The 22,445-nt window shown below is 36.5% G+C and overlaps 1 protein-coding gene across 1 annotated transcript in view; it reads right to left on the bottom strand.

Annotated features, from left to right (window-relative positions):
• RRAS2 (RAS related 2) overlaps positions 1-22,179 on the bottom strand; it is a 75,999-nt gene extending 53,820 nt beyond the window's left edge. The window contains exon 1 of the mRNA XM_032488974.1: positions 21,782-22,179. Within this exon, the coding sequence (XP_032344865.1) occupies positions 21,782-21,889 (108 nt within the window). The 5' untranslated portion in view covers positions 21,890-22,179. The remainder of the gene's footprint in view (positions 1-21,781) is intronic.
• Positions 22,180-22,445: the final 266 nt, after the last annotated feature.

Raw genomic sequence — 22,445 nt, 5'->3', positions numbered from 1 at the left:
TATTATAAGTAACACTGCCATAAAAATGTGTATATGAATCTTTGCACCTATAGCAAATTACTCCATCAGGAAAAATTTCTTGAAAAGTAACTACTGGGTCAAAATTTATGACACTTATGACTAAATCAGCTTGTGGATTTACAATTTCAGTAGTAGTGTGAGAGTCCCCACAACTCTAAATCTTTAATCTACAACAGGTAACCTTTTATTGATCTTTGTCAATTGATAATTTTAATTTTTTTTTTTTGCTACTCAGGAATGACAATTCAAAACATTCTGTTTTTTAAATTAAAGTATAGTCAGTTACAGTGTGTCAATTTCTGGTATACAGTGTGATGTTTCAGTCATTCATATACATACCTATTATCACTTTCACATTCTTTTTCATTATAGGTTAGTATTTTGTTTAATTGTCTGCTGCTCACCTATTGTCATTTTTCTTTTAAGACATAAGAATTATTTGTACCATCAGTAAATTTTTAAAAAATATTCAATTGTGAGATGTCTATAATGTAACCTCTGAAATTCCTGATCTGGGTAAAGCTTTTCTGAAAAGTTTCAATGTACACATAGATTATTTTGCTTGATATTTCTACCTGAGACACTATCAAGTTCTCCCTTGTTTCGGAAATCTTTCCTGCATCCATAATCATACCCATATAAATATCCTTTCCACCCTTCCTTGAGAGAAAAAAGGATCATTATTCCTGTCCAGTTTTTCATTTTGTGCTCTAGATTCCTTCTCCCTCCCACCTCAAAGGTCCTTGCCATTAACGGCCCCGCTTCTGTAGTTCTTTCCTATCGTACTAGCTTTCTCCTCAGCATATAAACAAGAAACTTTCTCTTTTTTAAATTTAAAAACACTCACATGCACCCCCCAGCTTTTACCTTGCTTCTCTCTCCTCCACTGATATTTTTCTTGACTTCCCATTCAGTAGAGTCTGGTTTCTATTCCCATTATTCCACTCACATTGTTCACAGTAACCTATTCACTGTGGAATCCAATCATACAATGTTCACCACTGGACTAACATAATCTAAGACATGTGACCCTGCTGAACACTCACAACCTTCTCAAAGCTCTCTTCTCTTGGTCTCTGCAAAGCACAATTTTTGTCTCTAGTTCTCCAGTGGGTTCAGTTAACTTGTTCCTTTTCTTCTTCCTCTTTTCATTGGCAGCCAGCCTTCCAGGGTACTATCATGAGACATGTTTACCTCCTCCACATGGGTAGGCCTCATCTATACAAACTATTTTCAAGAATCATCTATTACTTTAGATTCCCAAAGCTATCTCTCCATCCAGATTTCTCTCCTATACCACTCTTCTGATTATAAATAGGGATAACATATACCTTCACACAACTGCGCCTGAATCATCTCAACCTCAATAGATACAGCACTGAGCTCATTACAAAATTAAGTTGAATGACCAATGGCTTGCAATATGAAACAAGTGGCATAAAAATATTTTTTCAGCTAATAATGTAAAGTCACGAGAAATAAAGCAAAATTAAAACTTTGGAGGAAAATATTAATTTCAGCATTATTTAATATAGCCAAAAAAAATCCTTAAAAGGACTTTTCCTTCTGGGAGGACAAAGTAGACATACTCTCCCCGTTCCTCCTGCTAAGTAAATGTAAAATTCATTGACATTATATATAAAACAAACACAAGAAGACTCTAAGTTGGAGAGAAGGCAGACAGGCTAATGAACTGGAATCCAAGGAACTACACCATGGTAAGTTTCCTGGGTTTCCTTTTTACCTTGAAAAATCCCAGAATTGTAGATGAAAAAGCCTGCAACCCAGAAATGCCAACAGGCACAAACAAAAAGAATCCCTACAAAAGTATGCTGTCTCTAGCCAAAGGACAAGGAAAAGGGCAGCCCAGAAATCTGGAAAACTTTTAGACAATCACTGCTCTACTCCAAGCACCACAGGAAAACAAACAAAAAAACTGTGGCCTTATCCACACCCCTACCAGCAAAGACCCAGTGGGGAGCCTAGAATTCCAAACTCTCAAAGCCGTAAAGAGGCACCCGAAGACCCCACTGGACAGTGTCAGAGAAGGCCAAGTAGGAAGCCAGGACTTTCATCCCCACTGACCATTAATGACCCTCTCTTCCCCAACAACATTAATGGAGATCATAGAGGGGAGCTTGGACTTTCACTCCACTCATCAATAATAATGAGTGTCCCCCCTCACCTCAGGTTTCAATGGAACATGGGTGGGTAATCTGGATGTCTCCATCCACCTGGCAGCAATAAGCAAGCACCTCCACTTCCCATCTCCTGCCAGAGACGTATCAAAAAGAGTCAGCTGAAACAGATGGTTTGAGTAAGATCCAGAGCCTCAGAACAAAATATGTGCTGGTTTCAACAGAAAATCTAAGAACCAGGAAGATCTCAAACTGAATGACAAAAATGCAATCAACAGACACACACACTGAAATGACGGAGGATGTTAGAATCATCTGACAGAGACACTAAAGCAATTTTGACAAAAATGTTTCAACAATCACAAGCATACTTGAAATAAATGAAAAAGAAAAGAAAAGAAAGCCTCAACAAAAATCAAAGTGTGGGCAAATATGTTATAAAGAACCAAATGGGAACTTAAAATTAAAAAACAAAATAACCAAAATAAAAAGCTCAGAGGATGGTCTCAACAGCAGAACGGAAGGCCAGAAATAATCAATGCACTGGAAGATAGAAAATAGAAACTACCCAATCTGAAAAAGAGAGAAAAAGACTGGGGGAAAAAAAGAAAAAGAATGAAGCCTCAAGGTCCTGTGAAACCATAACAAAAGATCTACCATTCATGTTATCAGAATACCGGAAGGAGAGGACAAAAAGAATGGGACTGCAAAAGTACTGGAAGAAATCATAGCTAAAAACTTCTCAAATTTGGCAAGACATAAACCTACACGTTCAGGAAGCCGAACAAACCCTAAAAAGGAAAAAACCCGAAGAAATCCACACTAAGACACATCATAATTAAACTTCTAAAAACAAAGAAAAAATCTTGAAGGCAGTCAGGGAAAAACACCTTATCTACATGGGAAAGACAGTTAGAATGGTAGCAGATATCGCATCAGAAAAGGAAGACCAGAAGACGCACAATTTTTCACGTGAATGAAAAGAAATATCAACCTAGAATCCTATACCTAGAAAAAATGTAGCCTTTAGGAAAAGATAAAGTAAATAAAAAAGAATTTGTCACAGCAGACTTATTCCTAAAGAATGACTAAAGAAGTTCTCTGGACAGAAAAGAAACAATAAAAGGAACATCAGGAAAGAAGAACAGTCAGCAAAAATATAGATAAATACAAGTTTTCCTTCTCGAGTTTTCTAAAGTATGCCTGAAAGTTGAAGCAAAAATTATACTACTATCTGATATGGTTCGATATGTATGTAAAGGAAATTTTTTAATAACTATATTATAAACATAGGAGGGTAAAGGGACATAAAGGAAAGGTTTTTAAAATACTTCAAACTGGTAAACTGACAATACGAGTTGATTATGATAGTAGATGGAGATGGTAACAGTACTCACGGGATTTCAGTTTTGTGAGTTTTCTAAACTCCCACAAGTGCTATTACCATCTCCATTATACTGATGAGGAAATTAAGGCTCAGAGTTGCAAGTGTACACAGATACCAATATACAGTGAATATGAGACTCAATTACATAGTCACCTTGTTCCAAATCCTGACTTTTTTTTAAACTGTATTAAGAAGAAGTTCTTGGGATTAAAACTTCAAAAATGTGGATTGGGAAATTTTTTTTTTTCACTAACCTCTAACAGAAATTTAGCATTTCCTTCAATAAACCATTGTGGTAGTACTTGTGACTGTCACCAATAGAAATCACAGATGTTTCATGTCACAACTGTTGAAAATAAGTCACAACAGAATTTACTCTCAACATGCATTAAAGACAGACTTCTGTTTTTAGTATTTTTATAACTGTATCTAAATGTAATTGGTTTCCTTTATAAACCTATGCATTATACATTTAAAAAACAATATTCTGAGGCGGTCCAGAGGCTTCACCAGAATGCCAAGAGTCCTTTGTACAAAAAAAAAAAAAAAAAAAAAAAAAAGTCAAAAAACCCCTACATGTAGAACATTTTCCAAATTCTACTACAAAAGTCTTACTGGACCACAGCTTCCACTTGCCACTGGAATGGGAAGAATGGCTCTCCTTGTGGGAAGACACCAGAAAAATAAAACCTATAATATTAAACCACGCTGGAAGCAAAACCCTTTCTCAGGTTCCCAAAAGTCAATACCACAAGAATTCAGTCCTTGTATGACATTCAAAATCCATCCAGAATCACCAAGGGATCCCCTGCCAACTTACACCGTGAGTTAATTTGCAGGTAATCCCGGAAAAAGACAGTTCAAACCTCTAAACTCAAGAACAAGAGTATTTACTCTACCCTCCACCTCTTACCCACTCTACCCCACCCACTTCCTCTTAAGCAAACATTATAATCTATAAACCTAAAGATGCCCTTAAATCACATTTTCAATCACTTTCTTTATTGAGGGAATTAGCAACATCTAAGCATACATACTTTCACACTGAAGAACACAGAATTCCTTTTCTCTCTCCCATTGTACCTCTCCAAAAAGCAGAAGTACCCAAATAAAGGCAAAGCTTTCAGATGAACAACCACCAACAGCATTTTTTCTAATTCTATGATCATCCAAACTTGGAAATATGATTTCTTTCATTCACAAGGCCATCAAATGGGCAGCTCATTTTTTAAATAATTCTACCCTTCATTTATCAACTTTTGATGAAAACAGTCCAAAAATTGCCATTTTATAAATGAGTGAATTTCATGAACAAAAATGTTAACAGTATAGCATACAGCACAGTCCTAGTAAGTATGTAATACTCTACATTGTCTTAATTCTTACTCATACCTACCTAAAACCACATTATATGAGCATTCATTTTGTATACCTACTAATAGTTTAAGAATTTTGTGCTGGGAAAAGTTAAAGGTATCAGTTCTTCATACAGGAAATTTAAGGCAAAATGAATCATCAGTTCCTGTAATCACCAAGATGAAATCAGATACTGCGCTTTGGAGAAATCTTCAGAAAACTGGGTATAGTAATTTTAAAAGCAAATCACAACACATACACTTATACACACACAAAATCGTTTTGCTCACAAACTCAATTATTAACTTTCTGCTGTAATAAGAATTGTACTCAGTTTTACTTGTTGCTTGAACAGAGGGAAGAAAATTGTTTCCCACTTTGAAGGAAAACCCCTAAAGAACACACTTGTGTCTTGTCAACCAAGTCATGATACCTTGAATACCAAATGAAAGGCTCAAAGTTTCCATTTGACTACATATTTAAGTCAACTTAGAATACATTCTTGTTCTTAATTAACTATAAAATATCTTAGAAAATGTTATAAAGAAAAAATATTAAGAATATGCATACCTACCTCCCACCTTAGAAAATAAAACATTAATATAATTACAGAGCCTTATATATCCCTTGACAATCATATTCACCCCTCCTCGCCCTCCCCACCCCAAGAGGTAATCGATACCTAAAGTTGGTGTTTGTGTTCTCATGCACTTATACAATAGTGATACTTGTAAAATGGATACCTTGGTCTTCTGAAGCTATGTGTGAGAGAGAGGATGCCATTACAAATCTTGGGCCCCACACTAGCTTTCATCGGTGCCATCACAAGCAGTTTTAATAGAAATATATCAAGTCTCTTCTCTCTCTTGACCCCTCCCCTAATCAATGCTCCTCCCAGATTCAAACTGATAAACAGTCACAATTTCACTCATTAAATGAGTATGTGTCACTCTTTTCAGTTCTCTTCTAGTAAGCGTTAGCATTTTTGTTTCAATTTAACATTCCCAGTTCTGCAGAAAGAAGACTACTTTATTTTAGGAGTGAGGAAAACCAACTTAAATCCCAGCTTCACTGTCTACTTGTTATAGGACCTTGAGCAAATCACTTCATCTCATGCCTCCATTTCCTCATCTATAGAATGGAAATGATGACCATGACCATGCCATGCCACTTTCCAATCATAAAGGGTTGATGCTGGTATAAAAAGAAATCACGTATGTAAAAGTTCTTTCAAAACTAAAATATTACACAAATGTGAAACATTACAAAAAGTAAATGCTAGTTATAAAAGTTCTTGAGGAAGAATTATTTTTAAGAGTTAAAATGTGGCTAATTAATTTTTAATAATTCAGTATATAATCTAATACTTTTACTACAGAACTTAAAAATATTAACAATGTTGAAATACTTGATTCAGTGTTTATAGTGAAATAACTTCTAAACCTAAATAATCTGTTCTAAATTCCACAATGAATCAAAATTCTCACTTTAGAAATGATAGAATGATTCGTAACTCTGTAAAACTCTCCAAAAGAAATTATATGTAAATTATGTCTTTAAAGGTGATAAACACTATCGTACTGAATTGTTTTTTCCTTCTCTTCTTTTTTTAAGTGATTTAGAAAACTCCAAGGAATGACAGATTTATTCACTGACTGTGGGAACGAGTGCCCTGCCCCTATCCGCATCCCACCAAAAAAGAATACCACTTTGTCTTCCAGGTTGGAAGAAACATTATCCAGGTGTGAAGAATACCATGGCCTCAGTTAAAGTAAGAGTAAGGACAGTTGTATCACAATCCAAAGCAATGAGACATTTATATAGTGTACAGAGAGAAGTGGGAAACAATTTTTTAGAAACCTAAAGTGCAAAAAGGTCAAACAGGATCTAATAATCTAATTTTTTAAAACTCAAACACGTGTGCCACAGGACTTTAGAATCTCAAAGGACCTTAATTAGATAGAATCTGTTTCACCCCCTTCATTTTATAGATTAAAAAAAAAAGGCCAAGAAAGTGTAGATTCTTCTACTGAATAAAGAAAATATAGTAACTGAGGGCTTTTGTCTCTAAAGAAAATACAAGTATGATGCAAGTGTTCTTTGAGGACATTAAAAAAATTCTTGTCACTAAATGCAAATTAGAGGCAGCAAGTTAAAGAAAGGGGGAGGGAGAAAGGAGAGGCACTAAAGAAAGGAAGACATAACCCAAAGGCTCAAAAATAACTAGCTTTTAACCTGGTCCCAGTATCTCTACCCACAAGATATTAATTACAAAGGGAACAGTAGTAATTTTTCAGTGGTTAACTAAGGGATCAGATTTCACATCAACTCTAATGAGGAACCAGACATCACATGCCTCCTTAATATGATGTACTGGAGAAAGATTTTTCTTCTGTGATATTTCTGCCAAAATATACACTTTGATTCTAATGATAAGAAAACATCAGAAAACCCAAATTGTGGGATGTTTTACAAATAGCTTTTAAGACTAAAAGACACAAAGAATAAGTGCAACAGGCAATCCTGGATTGGATCCTGAACCAAAAAAAAAACAGGAAAAAAAAAGTTTTTTCTTTTGTTATAAAGGACATTACTGGAACAACTGGTGAAGTCTGATTAATGTTAGATAATAGTAATATAACATCCTGATTTTGGTAACTGTACTAAGGTTGTATAAAAGACTCCCTTGTTTTTGTTCTTCAAGAAACAAATACTAACAGGGAATCACTTCCACAACTTACTCTCAAAAGGTTCAGGAAGAAATGCACAGGATATTACTGAAGCACATGGGAAGGGACACCTTATCCAATCTGGATATTCCCCCAGGAAAGGCTCAGATGAACCCTGAGTCACATCTGTCAAGATGACTAAGAATTAGTCAGATAAAAAGGCATATTTGGTAAAGGATACAGCTTCAGGAGAGTCATGGATATATACTTCACACAGAGTGTGACTAAGTGTGATCAGACTGTTTCTCTAATCATAATGCACTGTGTGAGAGCAGGAATTTCAAATAGGTGTGGGGCAGGTGTCTGGGTGTTGCCAGGTCTGGGGAAAGCAGTAGCCAGAACAGCATGTGTAGGAGTAATGGGAAACTGATCACAGACAGGCAGGAGGGAGCAGAAAGAGAGGTAAGGGATGCTTTAAGCAAAACTTCACTCCCTATTCAATCTCAGCTCTCCCAACTTCAACTAAATGGAAAATGCTTCATGAACCTAATCAAAGAAAAACTTAGGCAAAGACTTCATTATTAAGGTAACTCATAAAATGTGTTTTTTTTTTGAGCAAGGTAATAGAGTATAGTCCTCTTAGGTGCTTTGTAATCAAGAAAATATGGCTTCAAGTCCCATCAGCCATTATTGCGGGATCTTGAGCAATTTATTTAATTTCTGAGCCTCAGTTTCCATATCTGCAAAAAAGAAATAATAAATTGTAAAGATTAAATAAGGCAATGCTTATAAAGCTTTTAAGCATGGTGTCTAACAAGAAAATGTTCAATATATATTAGTCATTACTGACTCAAAATATTTTTCATAGATCTTTGTTCCTTATTAAAAAACAAAACAAAACCTGAAACCTTTAGTATTGTAATTCAGTTACTGTGCAAGATAGGAAAATGAATTGAAGTGTAACCACCTGATCAAAAAAACACAAACTAAAGTCTATCTATACAGGTTCTATATAAGCTTTATAAACACAAAATCACAGCTTTTCATCTTACAATTCTATTGAAGCTTATTAATACAAACACAAGGTTAAAATAAGAAACTAGAAGATGCCAGTTTCATTATCCACATACAACTACTTACTTGGGGAACATTCTTTAAGTTTGGTGCCTTTTTCAATGTTTAACACAATCTGTATTAGTATTTTACAACTCCAACTTTAATTCACAAAAATAATTACAAATATGACAAGGTTTAAATCTATTACTCATAATCCATTTTAACATCATTCTAAATAAATAGCTATTGATAGGCCTAAAAGTAAAGTCATTAAAGTAATTAGCAGGATTCATTTAAGTAATAAAATATAGAATATTACAAGGGGGTTCATTAAAAAAAAAAAGGAATGTGGGGTATTTTGTGACAGGCCAGTAAGACAGCTGGAACAAAGCTGTTGGAACAACAGCTGTGCACCATGTACTGTTCATTTAAAACCACAAACTAAAGTAACCCATGTCAGACAACTTCATTTGACTAATCAGCTCAGCCAATGGCTCCTTCCTGAAACGATCTGCTATAAAGAAATCTAACTAAATACATAATTTGCAATTTGAAGGAGAAAAAAAAAACCATCAGTTTGTTTTTAAATGTAAACCTAAAAACTGAGAATCACATACTTTCATTATAACAGAAGACAAAGTTTTTGATACTATTTTAACACCTGCTATAATGATGATCATAGAACCTATCAGACTTCATAGGAAATAATTCCAAGACTGCGAAGCACATATCATGTAACATAACATTTTAAATACAAAGCTTTAATAGGAATAGGAAAGCCGCTTAAAACATTGTATAGTTGCATACCAATTATTCTCCTGGACTTCTTTCATTTTCAATAAAAATTAAAAGTTTAAAAAAAAAGAAATAATCCCAACATCCAACATTTGATGGCATCTGAATTCTACTATAATGTGCAAGCTCACTAATTTCTACTCCATTCTTAACTTTCAACTGAATGAAAAGTGCCTTTACCATAAAACACTGCAATGGTTATAAGAAATTTTTAACATTAAGTAATTTGGCAATTAAAAATAAGCTAATTCAAACCAAGTTGGCATGGACCATGGCAATATCTGAAAATAATAAACTCATGTAGTATTCAAACTACTATTATTATTCATTTAAATGTCTGCAATTCATTAAATTATCACAGACGTACCTTTGTTTTATATTTAACTCCATTTTTGATTCCACAAGGCAACAAACTCTTCTCTAACCTTAAATTCACTCCTTTCTCAGTTAAAATAAGATACATCCCCATGTTTGCTTGTGCACATGCATATACACACGTACGGCAAACTGTCCTAGCTTATTTAACTGACAATCTTAATTTCAGAGGCAAAAGGGATAAAATTACAAATAGTCACATATCTTTTCCACAAGATTTGTGAAACTTAAATGTTATATCACAAATCTTCCTTTGCAGTTTGACTCAACTACTTGCTTACTGTTCTTTTCCTTTCAACTAACAAATTGCTGACTGTTGTTATCTCAACCACATGTCATCATTTAACCAAGGCACTGAGAGAAAACCCACCAGGAAACAAAATGAAAGTAATAAATCTTTAAGACTTTACTCAGGCTGTTTTACATTTCCTGAGTCAGAATTTCCAGAGAGAAATTAAAATAGGACTATCTTCTCCAAAGATTATTTTGAATGAAACTGAATCCTATGGATCAACTGCTAAAACTTCTAAAACTCAAGAATCAAATGTTCATATGCCACATATAGACAATCTCTTAATTACAAAGAAACTCAAACCCAAAATCAAGAACAGTTTAGTTCTTTATCCTCTTCAGTGACTAGCGGCTATGGAACCATAATAGATACAACTCATCTTTCTAAAGACTTCTTTTTTCAACTATTTATTATGTCCTGTTCAAGACTTAATACAAGCAATTAATAAACATTCACAAACACTTTGCCATATGCTTTCTTCTTTGTAACAAAAGTACTTCTGGTCTATGATGCTCAAAATCTAAATATGAAGAATAAAATATATAAACAAATACAACCAAGAGGTAGACATTCAGGCAAAAATTCCAAATTTGTAAAATTCTCTACTAAAATATTTGTTTTACTTGTAAACATTCTAGTGTTAATAGAGTTTAAAAGAAAAATGCCAAAGTGAATCAGACATAGAATAGTTATCTTGTCCAAAGCCAGTCACATACGGGCTAAACCAAGATCTAGATAAATATCTTGACTCACAAGGATTCTTTACACTACGTCAAGCTGCATGTTCTCAGATAAGCAGTATAAACTTTCCCAGGTCTAAGGTATCTGTTTAAAAAACAAAAATATGGCAGTTGTGTTTAATTTCATAGACTACTTATAAATATGACAAAGGCAAGCACAAGGAGTTAAGTCAGAAACAATCTCTACTTTTAAAATGATCTCCACTTTCTATACTCTCAATGCAGGGGAAATAAAGCAACAAAAACAAACTTAATTAAGCCTGTGTGGATAAAGATTAAAAATAAAGAATATAAAATATAAAAAGAATAAAAAGGATCAAAACAAATTTATCTAGATTATTTCACAAATATATAATGATATTATACAATAAATGTGAATGGGCTGAATTCCCCTACCAAAAGACAGAGACTCTCAGGTTTGATTTTTTAAAGATCACATTACGTATTATTTACAAAAACTTACCATAAAATGCCCCCCCAAAAGTAAAATACAAATGAAATAAATGCATACAAACAAAAAACAGGAATGGTAACATTAATATCACAGGTTGAAATTCAAAGTAAAACGCTGCAAAAGATTGGTTCTATTTAATTATAAGAAAGATGTAATCATCGCAACATTTTATATACCAAATAATATAACATCAAAATAAAGAAAAAGTAGAAATGCAAGGAAACAATTATAACAGTCTTCATGGGAAATTTAATAAATGTATTTCAGAGTTTCAGATTAAATAGGCAAGAAAAAAGGATATAGAAGATTTGAATAATACAACCAACAATTTCCATTTTAATAGATTTATGTAAAACTTTGTACCTTATAAGCTACAAATACTCATTCTTCTCTCATGTTCTTGGAATATTTACAAAAATCAAGGGTATGTTTTGGCCATTAATAATTCTTAATGTTCCAAAACAGGGAATTTACAGGTCATACTCTTTGACCACATCCCAACAAAGCTAGAAATCTACAAAGGGATCCACTCAATCCTTCCTCAAAATTAAATCACTTAAAAATTAAGGAGATACCCAAACTGAAATTAAAGTTACCTAAGAATTAATAAAAAGTACAAGATTTCATATCAAAAGAATGCAAAATTAGTCTTACAATGCCTTTCCAAAAGTCATTAAGGATACTACAGACTGTGGTAGGGGTAATATAAGAAACATTGTGGAATACCTCTTAATAGAAATCCTTTAAAATACCTTTAAAAATATTAATTATAGCATATAAGTTACCTAAAGCACTACTGTGAGAAACAAATGGCAATCAATCTCATTTTTTAAAAAAGGAAACAGCACAACAAAATTTATTTATGAAATCATGAAAAAGACATCTATACAAAATACAGTATAAAACAATCATACAGATTACACACACACACTGAAGGACTTGAACTTTTGATTCTAGGCCATTGTAATTCCTGTGCCAACAAGAAAAATCTTTGCCTTGATCTGCATTTTACTGTCTCACACAAATCCAAAACATACACACACTCTCCCACCAACCTGCTATCTTCCCAAGCTTCTTCCACTTCCCTCAATGTAGAAAGTTTAGACTTGAAGGAATAATAAACTTGAAAACTATCCCTTTTAACCATCTCTAATTCTCCAAAATTATACTTCTTAGCCAAAAAAAAAAAAAAAACCCCAAATTTGGCTGGATGTCTTAGCAGATTTCACAGAATTTTACATTTGTTGAAATCCTGCTACTGATACTCCAAAAACTGAAGCATCCTAGTAATTGCCCTTCAGCATCAAAAAAGAATGGGAATCTCAGTGCCCTGCAGTAATTCTGAGAGACGGACCGTTCTTTATTTCCAACACCAAGAGCAGCTAAGATCAACTCTTCATGAGAGGATAAATTTTTAAAATATATTCTGCCATACAAGAAAAAACTCTTCCCTAGAAAGTGTTATTTCCTTAAACAGTACCAAGCTTTAGAAAATAACAGCTTTATGGCCTTAAGACAAGAGAACAGTACCACTATTAATATTAGACTGAGATTTCAAGGGCATTAAGTCTAAGACTGTAATTAGATTTGACATACAGAATTTCATCGTGATACAGAAGGCAAATTTGACAAATTCTCTTAGAATGGAGACTATCTTAGCCTTTTCGCTGGTTAACTTAAGACAATATAGATAAAGATTTCAAAGAATCAATGCATAAATAGGTATTTCAGAAGATAATTGAGAAAATGACTTGAAACACGAAGAAAACCTTCCCAGACCTGAGAGTGTTTCCTCATTTCCCATGGAAAACCAATGAACAGAGAAAAGCTTCTAGTCATATCCTGATAAAATTTTCCATTTCCAGTGATAAGAGAAGGCTACAAGCATACAAACAGAAAACAAGTCACTCCTGCAGAACAGAAATGTGAGGCCAGTTAAATAAAGGTAAAGACACAAAAGATAAATAAAGCAGTTTTAATACAAAAATCTTGGGAACCAATAATTTATACTCAGCCAAATCATCATTTATCATGCAAAAGTAAAAATAATCTTAATTGAAAGTACTTGAAAGTGTTCTCTAAATCACAACTCAAAATAAAAAGTAGCTGTTAATGAGGATTGCTTGTAAGGACTGAAACCAGTTAGAATGATAGAAATGGCAAATGAAAGCAATAACTCCTAACGAGAAAGGGGTTAATACCACTGAATATTACTTACTATTAAATTATAACAAAATCAAATGCAAAGACAAAAAACAACCTCTTAAAAACACTGCAATCACACACTTTTAATGCTTTAAGGACACTAAATTTATGAAAGGGGTGGGTGAAAACAGCAAACAAAACTGCTGAATTCCTCATTTTCCACAACTGGGAATAAAACAATTATTCTGATTTTCTAAGTAAATATGTTTAAGACTATGAATAATTTTAAGGTAAATCTGAGTAGTTAAAAAAACTTTCTTTTCAAGTCCACCAAAGAACACGGGGAAAAAAACACATCTACATAGCAAAAAATAAGGTTAGTCCAAAGGGAGGTCATTATGCTTAAGATCATGGCCAAATTCCATATTAGCCTAACATAAGTTTAATCAAATCAACCTTTCCCTCAAAAGGCATCTGCCCACAAAATTAAGCAAAAATGTTCTCCTTTGCTTCAGCTTGGTTCCTTCAGGCTTAAATTCAATCAGCGCCTAGCTTGGGTGACTATGAAGACCAGAGCTCATTAGCACAATTGAGTTAAAACAAACTCTGCTTATTATCTTTACCTAAAGCAATACCAGCGGGGTTAACTTTGACCGGTTGGTCAAGGTGATGTCAGCCAGGTTTCTCCCCTGAGGTTATTATCTTCCCCTTATTACCAATATCTTATGGGCAGATTCTTTGAGACTGTTTATACCCAGCCGCTCTTAAAACTTCTACCGACTAGTTTTAACACCCATATTCTTACTTGAACCAGCTGTTGACTGCCAAATGCTGATTTCCTAATTTCACTATGTCCTCTCTGTATATTAGTTAGGATTCTACCTTAAAGGAAGAACCTCCTTTCATCCTTCATTGTTTATAATCCCAAAGGATTCACAGATTCTTATTTTATAGGCAATTATCAATTACTACCATTCTTTATTCTGACCATGATATTGCCCCAGTTAACCAGTGGGATTTCTTCCAGGCTGGCTGTGCCTCTTTCACATGCCACCATCATTTTGTTTTCTGAGCACTTCTTTACTTTCTGGCATTACAAGATGCTCCAAGTCATCTTCTATTTTCCCCTGCCAAACCAAGGGATCAGTCATTTCTCCAAGGCTCCTTTTAGTAAAAAACTGGTATTCAGAAATCAAGATCTGGCACTAGGCGTTCTCATTGCTAAAAGGGTGTCACTGTTTCTATGTACTCTCAGTAGGGAGAGCTGGGGAAAAAATGCATAGATGTATGTATGTGTGGCCACATGCATCTATTTCTATATCTATATACTTTTTAAACCTTGAGTTCATGCCAGTATCCTCAATCCCAATCACGCATCAAGAGTTCTTCCTAGCCTTCCCCTTTTCATACTTAAAACTCCCTTCTCCAACAGTGAGGAACTTAGGTCCCATTTTCCACAGTACATTTACTTATTTACTTAATTCTAGTACAGAAAACGGTTTCAGAATTGCAAACCCATGGTTCAGGGAGTGGGGGGGAGCCTATTAACTAGAGTTTGGTGTTTGTTTCTAGTTCTTTTTGTCTTTATCCTGAGGACATAGTCCAAACACCTGTTCAAAGGTTACTTTATTACTTTTTATTTTTCTTTCCCTCCTTCAGTGTGGTTGTTAGTCATCTGAAAAAAGATTCAGTTCATTTGTTTCTCTTTATATACCACTATGGGGTGATTTTTTTTCTTCCTTAATTGATTTTACTGATGTTTGCTATTTATATACTGAATATGTGAAACATTAAACATGGTCCCACAAAAATTAGAAAAGTTTCCTCTGAAGAGTCACCATCACCATTCCCTCTACCTCTTTCTCCCTCATCCCTACCCACCTCGATAGCTAATCAATAATCTCTTTAATCTCTGATTTATCCATTCTGTGCTGGTTTTGCCCTAATGAGTAAATACATACATATTTTCTTATTCCCCCTCTTCTTTCTTACACTAAAGATAGCATATTACAAATAGAGTATTAACTTTTGCACTTTGTATTTTTCACTGAACAAGTTATCCTGGAATGCATTTCAAATTAATTCAGAGATCTTTCTTATTCCTTTTACAGCTACAAAATGCTCCACTGGGTGAATGTATATATTCTATTTAACCCCACTCCTATCCTGTAGGTATCTAATTTTTTTTTTTTTTTATTGTAAACATTGCTGTAACTTCGTGCACCATGTATTTTCATACTTCTGGAAGTACACTTTCAGGGTAAATTCCTAGGTTTGGGATTATTGAGTCAAAAGATAAATACATATATAGTCAAATCAACATCCACTTTATGTCTCCTGATATAATGCATTGAGAAGAAAACATCATTTCCACACTCTTTCTGTCCCAAAAATGACTCTAACTATGAAGAAACAAATTCAAATTTAGGGAACTCTACAAATAACTAACTAGTACTCAAAAATGTCAATGTCATAAAACACAAAGACATAAAGAACTGGTCCAAATTAAAGGAGACATGGAAACAGAGTGCACTGCATAATCTCCAATTTTCTTTTGCTATAAAACGCATTAGGACAATTGACAAAATCTGAAAAAGTTCATATTAGATTAGTAATATGTCAGTGTTAATTTCTGATTCTGGTTATACACTATGTTTATATAAGCAAACACCCTTCCTTTTAGGCAATACACATGGAGGTATTTAAAAATAAGGGGGCACTGTCTTCAACCTACACTGAGATAATTCAGAAAAAATAGTGTGTACGTGTGGCCGGGGGAGATAAAAAAATACAGTAAAAATGGTAGCACTTGAAAAATCTGGGTAAAGTTTTTTTTTTTTTAAAAGCACATCAGGTATCATTTTGGCACATATATCTGTATTTCAAGTAATGAACTTTTACTTTACTTGTATACAAAGTTCTTTCTCCAAGGAAAAAAAAAATCACCATATGAGGTGACAAGATAAATTGGCTGGCATATTAAACCACTAATGTATATAAACAACAAGTTCTGTAACTGTAATATTTTAAATTAAACTATGATTTAATATTATTTAATGCTATGTAACCAATAAACAATCACATTGCTTTTATAAAACACTAAGACTAAAATATAATTTACAAGGCAACAAGAAACTCAATTTTAGACAACTTATATTTCTTTCCTTCTTTCAGAACCACACAGAAAATATGTGAATAAACATATCTATCTTAGTATTTTTATAAAAGCTTGAGAGACATTTTTCTTTTGCAAAATAGAAAAAAATCAAAGGCCTATCAAGGACATTACTTTAAACTAAGTTTCAATCCCAAACACTCAGTGGCTCTACCCAAAGTAATTCAAGATCAAGGCCTTACAAGAAGATTCAATGACATTAACTCCACACTGTTTACAGGCAGTCAGTCTTAGTCATTATCACTTCACAACAAGAAACTAATACCCTAAAAATACCCTATTTTTCTCAGCAAAAGGAGAAAAAAAAAGGAATAAATGTTTACGCAGCATCACAAAATCTGTTTCAATTTTATGAGATCAATTTTAATTTGAAAAAGGAGACTTTAAAAACTTTAAAAATAATACTGTTTTAAGAAAGTCTCTTTCCGCACTCCTTCCCCACTTTAAAGTTACCAATTTATTTTTCTAACTGAATTAAACAGACTACCTTCATTTCAAAGCTTAGGAAAGAACCTTGACATTTCAGCAATACAAATGAATTAAAAATCCCATCCCAGCAGGTAGCTGACTGTCATTACTTTGTCTTCTAACGGTATTATAACAAGGGAAAGCAGGATTCTTAACCTACTCAACAGAAGTATCCCCACTAAACTCATGCAGCTTCCCCATCCCAAGACAGACACACAAACAAAGGTTAGACACAAACAAAAAGAATGAGTTTTAAGAAGCCCTAGGTTAGAACTTCTCCTGACAAAAGCAGTCACTCTGTAAAAGAAAGTGTCCTTCCTTGAGTGCCTAGCACTTATATGTATGAATTATCATCAGAACCATTTCAATGGCTACCAAGATGAAGAAATCTCTAGTATGTACTACCACTAGGAGGGGTGCTTTATTTTTTAATGCCAAAGAATTCACTTGTAAGTTACTTTGAAAATGTAAAACAATAATTTGCACACTAAAAATAAGTCTACAGTGTAATTTCAAATTCACAGATAAAAGCTATTTTAAGTGATTTCTAACTGCAGGGCACGTGTTCAAGATGCAACAATAGAACAGCAATTCAGGAATCTAAACTCACAAACTTCACGCAAGGATCAACTAACTTAACACAAATGCTTATGTCCTGAAATCTTTTCTCAGATGTGATTCAGGAAAAGGCAATGGAAGAGCATTCAGCAAAAGGCAAACTAGGTAAAAAGTAATGACCGAGTCAGGTCCAGGCTAAGAAATTGTAAGACTGACTAAAATTCAATACTCAAGAAATCAGCTACCCCTTACAGCTCAAAATCTGACAAACTTCTGAATAAAAAGTCAGGACACTAAACGAAGAACAGAGGCCGGGAAATTCCTCTTTAATTCTGTAAATCACGTATGGTCTTTCTTCAGAGTTGCCAGATAAGGTATCAACCTAAAACCCCAACGGTTACTCCATTATTTCTGGAAATCAACCCCAAACTGATAAAAAGTTTCCCCAACTCAACATTCATCACCTAAACACTACACAGAAGTGAGGAGGGGAGTAGGAGGTTGGGGTGAGAAGTGGGGAAGGGATTCAAAGACTTAAAATATTCCAAATTATGTATCCAGGAAAAATGAATAAATTAAAAATTTAGTTTTGGAGGAACAACATACAGAAGTAACAGCAGCAAATTTATTATTTTATTTACTCTTAGATGGCACTGTGCTGAACGATTTGGATGTATTATTTTACTTACTCTAAAAACTCTAAAAGTACTAATATTAATCTCCCTTTTCATGCGGGAAACTAAAGCTTGGAGAAGCTAAGAAACTTGACCTAAGACACACAGCAAGTTAGTTAACTAAGTAAGAATGAACCTAGAATTTCAACGATGCAGAGACTTGTTCACCCAAACTCAACATTTTCTGGAGAAGAAATTAAAGCCCTGAAGAGACTACATAAGATTAAGAGATTCCTCAGTGTCACCAGAGTAGGGAGACCTAGAACCCAGATAGCCAAGGCTCTCTCCATTTCACTTTGTACAATTTTAAGCTCTAACTACAGAGTCTACTCATCATTTAGGGGTTCTACTTACAACAGAACTTAAGATGTCTTTCAAAAAACTAATAACAGAAGCAAGGAGGTCATGTACACACATATACTCTTAATGATACTTTACATTTTATATCACAGATGTTTTATGATGTCTTATATTCACTTTTAAAGAGGAAAAGCCATCTCAAGTAATTATTGCCTTAATGTCCTAATTTTGTAGTTCTTCACATGCATAAAAGGCAACAAGTAAATTTAAGGTTAAAGAAAGTCAGGGCTAAAGGCAAAGTTGTTTTTAAGTTCTCCACTCCCAAATAGGTTTATCACATTTTTTCTGCTCAAGATCACGTAATAGAAAAATACACTGAACACTGTCAAAAAGTGTCCTATCTCAGGAGTCTTACGAAATAAATAAAACTGAGTTGTGCCATCCTGATCTCCTACAAAGAGAAGTGACTTCCCCTTGTTAAGATTATTATCCTTCTACTATCTCCTCCCCTCCAATTACTAATGCTAAACAATTATAACAGAATGAATTTTAATTTCCAAAGAGTCAGACAATAAATAGCAGCTCTATTAAGTATAGATGATGGTCACGTTAGCTCCATAAGCTAAGATCAATATAGTAACAACAACAATAATAATGTTTGTAGCCTTACTATGTACTAGACACCATTTTAGATCCTGGACATATGTTAACTCAATTAATTTCCACAACTGTATCCGGTACTTTGTATTTCCCCAGTTCACAGATGGGAAAAACCAAGGTATCAAGAGGTTAAGTAATTTGCCTACGATTACACATGCAGTAAGTGGAAGAGCTGAGACTGGATCCAGGGGTCTGGCTCCTGCCTCTCCAGAAAGTCTCCACAAAGTCACAGCCTATGTTCCTCCCTTTCACTGGCCCCAAGTCACTGGTCTATCCCACTCCCCTCCTTGCCCACTTCCTCTCTCCAAGCTAGCATGTGACTCCCCCACTCCCTGATACTCACATAAGGCAGGTCCTCTCTTCCCACCACCAAGCCTACAAAGGACTTCTATCAAGCCTTTGCAAACTGACTTTTTCCCTGATTCTGAATTTCCTTTGCATTTAAATGTGTTACAGAAGTGTACATATACACTTATAATAGCCATCATTAACTGAGTACATACTTCATGCTAGATACAATGCTAACGTCACTCCCATAATTTAAAGGATTATTAAATGATCAGATCCATTTTACTGAAAAGAAAATTGCAGTTCAGAGAAGCTAAATATTTTGGCAATGTTCTCGCAGTGAATAAATGACATAGCAAGACCTAGCATTCAACTCTGCATGACTCAAAGCTCAGTTTTTCTCTTTGCATAAATATGTACCTTTGTCAAGCATATACATGCCTCCTTTACTTCTTTTAGATCATTGAGAGCACCTGGGTTACATTACTACTCACAAAGGAGATGTCTCTTTAACAAATGAATTCTGGAAAAAACATTAGGCAGACTGCAATTAGTTATTTTAATGGTTTCTGACACTATTTCCCAAAACAAAGGGTTCCAATACTTTAAATAATTAACTTAACGGATTCAAATACATTCAGATGGTCCCTCCTCCTAAAAAACTAAAGAATATTTGTGGTTTAAGTCTTTTAGGTAATGCTGTTTGTTAATACTGTAACCCAAGATTATTCTCTCACTCCTCACCAACTACCCCCCACCCACCCTCAACTACAGTCCCCAAAGAGTTTGCTATAAATTGTTTTGCTTTGCCATCAGTTATTTAGAGTCTCTCTTGGCCCTAGGGGAAATAGCAACAAAAAAGCATCCCTGCTTCCGCAGCCTGCTAAACTAAAACCAATCTCACCTCTTACTCAGTGTGATTTTTTTTAACCCACTAATGAGCATGCTGTAAATGCTCATTATATAAACCTCCTCTCCTCCTGGATACGAAGATTTTTAGCAGCAGTTTTTAATATTTTGAAATAGTATAACAACAATTATTATTCATTTAGTCAATATGAAAGATAACATTTTCATTTATGTTACAGTACTCTATTTTAACGTCACTATAAACTTTACGTGAAACGAAATTTAAGTATCCCAATTGATAACAAATGGATGAAACAGAACCCAAAAATAAATATCTCACCAAAGCATCTCAATAATAATCCTTACATACTGAGAATATCTTTGGTACCTGTTACAACGTAGTACCTTCATTCTCTCCCAGCATATGCCACACCTTTTAGGTTGACAAAAGGAGAGAGATACCAGGGTTTCTCTCTTTAATAATCCCACAAAAAGATCACTAAAACCTCCTAACAAGAGCAAATCCTACGAATCAAGAATTCCACCTCCCTTTTCTTTACAATTCCTGACTTTATGCCTCAAGCTACCAGAGAGGGGTGGGGGGGTGGGGGTGGGGGAGAGGGTGGTTGAAACGGAGAACGCAGGACTCGGTCGGTCATCTCCTAGCCTGGCCCGCCCCAAACTTCACCTTGGCACGGCGAGAAGCAGGAAGGCACCAGGAATTCCTAGGAAACTGTCTCACCCCTATCGGAGAACATTAACTTCCTCGCGGCCACCATTTCCCTGGGGCATTAACAAACATTCCCACCCGGACAATTACTTAAGAGAATACTTAAAAGAAAAGCACAACACACACACAAAGAGAAAACACACTGCTTAAAGCGGGCAGCTCCGGCTCGTGCGCGGAGAAGCCCGGAGACCACGCGGAGCCGCCGCCAAGTTGCCACCGCAATCGCACCCAAGGTGCAGGAGGCGCCCAGGGCGTCTAGAAACCAAGCGCGTGAGGCTCCAGCCCCACGCCCTGCGCCCCGGCCTCGGGTCAGGAAGCCCGGCGCGGCGGCGCTGCCTCTCCCAAAGGGATAGGGCCGCGGTCGGAGCGATAAGGTGGATCTGCGCTTCCCACCCTGCCAGCTCCGCCCTCCTGGACACATTCCTGAGAAGCCCGACTCCCGGGACGCGGAGCAGGGCGCCCAGCAGGCAGGAACTGGGCGTCCCGACCACAGGTCAGGACGGCAGAGCCGGCCCCGCGCCCCTCGCCCGCCCCCAGCCCGCGCGGCGCCTCTGGGGCGGGGTTGCAGCTGCGGCCCCGCCACAGGTAGCGCAAGCCCCCGCCCGCCGCCGCTGCCACCCCAGCGCCCCTGGCCAGGCCCGCTCCAGGCACCTGGATGAACTGGATGGTGAGCGCCGACTTGCCCACGCCGCCCCCGCCGACCACCACGAGCCGGTACTTCTCTTGGCCGGAGCCGTCCCGCCAGCCGGCCGCGGCCATGGGGACGCCGCCGAGCCCAGCCCGGCCACGCCGAGCCGCCGCCCGCCCTAGGCCCGGCTCCGGGGACTTGTGCGGACGGCGGGCTGCGGGTGAGCGGCCGGGGAGGGTCCCGGGCGCCAGGAGCTGCCGAAAGAACCGGTCCAGGCAGCAGCGCGGCGCCCCGGCTGGCCGGGTCCCGCCCGAGGCTCGGAGAACCTGGGTGACCGCAGAGACCAGGGACGGCCGCGGCCGGGGGTCGCGCTCCTCCTCACGTCTCCTCAGCGCCTGCGAAACGCAGCCTCCAGCGCCGCTACAAATGGCCGTCTGGGGGCCGGGCCGCTGGGCTGAGGTGCTGCATATGCATGAGGGGGGCGGGGGCGGGGCGGGGGGCCGCGCTGGACTGAGCTGATTTTCGAGCAGACCCAAAAGGGCTCAGACCCCAGCCACGTGCCCCTCCAATCCCTTAACTGGCAGCAGCTGTGTGTGCGCGTGTGCTAGTGAGTGTGTGTATGTGAGAAAGAGCACGGGAGTGGGTGTCAAGTGGGAGTGGAAGAAGACAGTAGACAGTGTGTGACCA

Source organism: Camelus ferus, chromosome 10 (genome assembly GCF_009834535.1).
Source record: "Camelus ferus isolate YT-003-E chromosome 10, BCGSAC_Cfer_1.0, whole genome shotgun sequence".
NCBI lineage: Eukaryota > Metazoa > Chordata > Mammalia > Artiodactyla > Camelidae > Camelus > Camelus ferus.
This window is presented reverse-complemented; position numbering and strand designations above follow the sequence as displayed.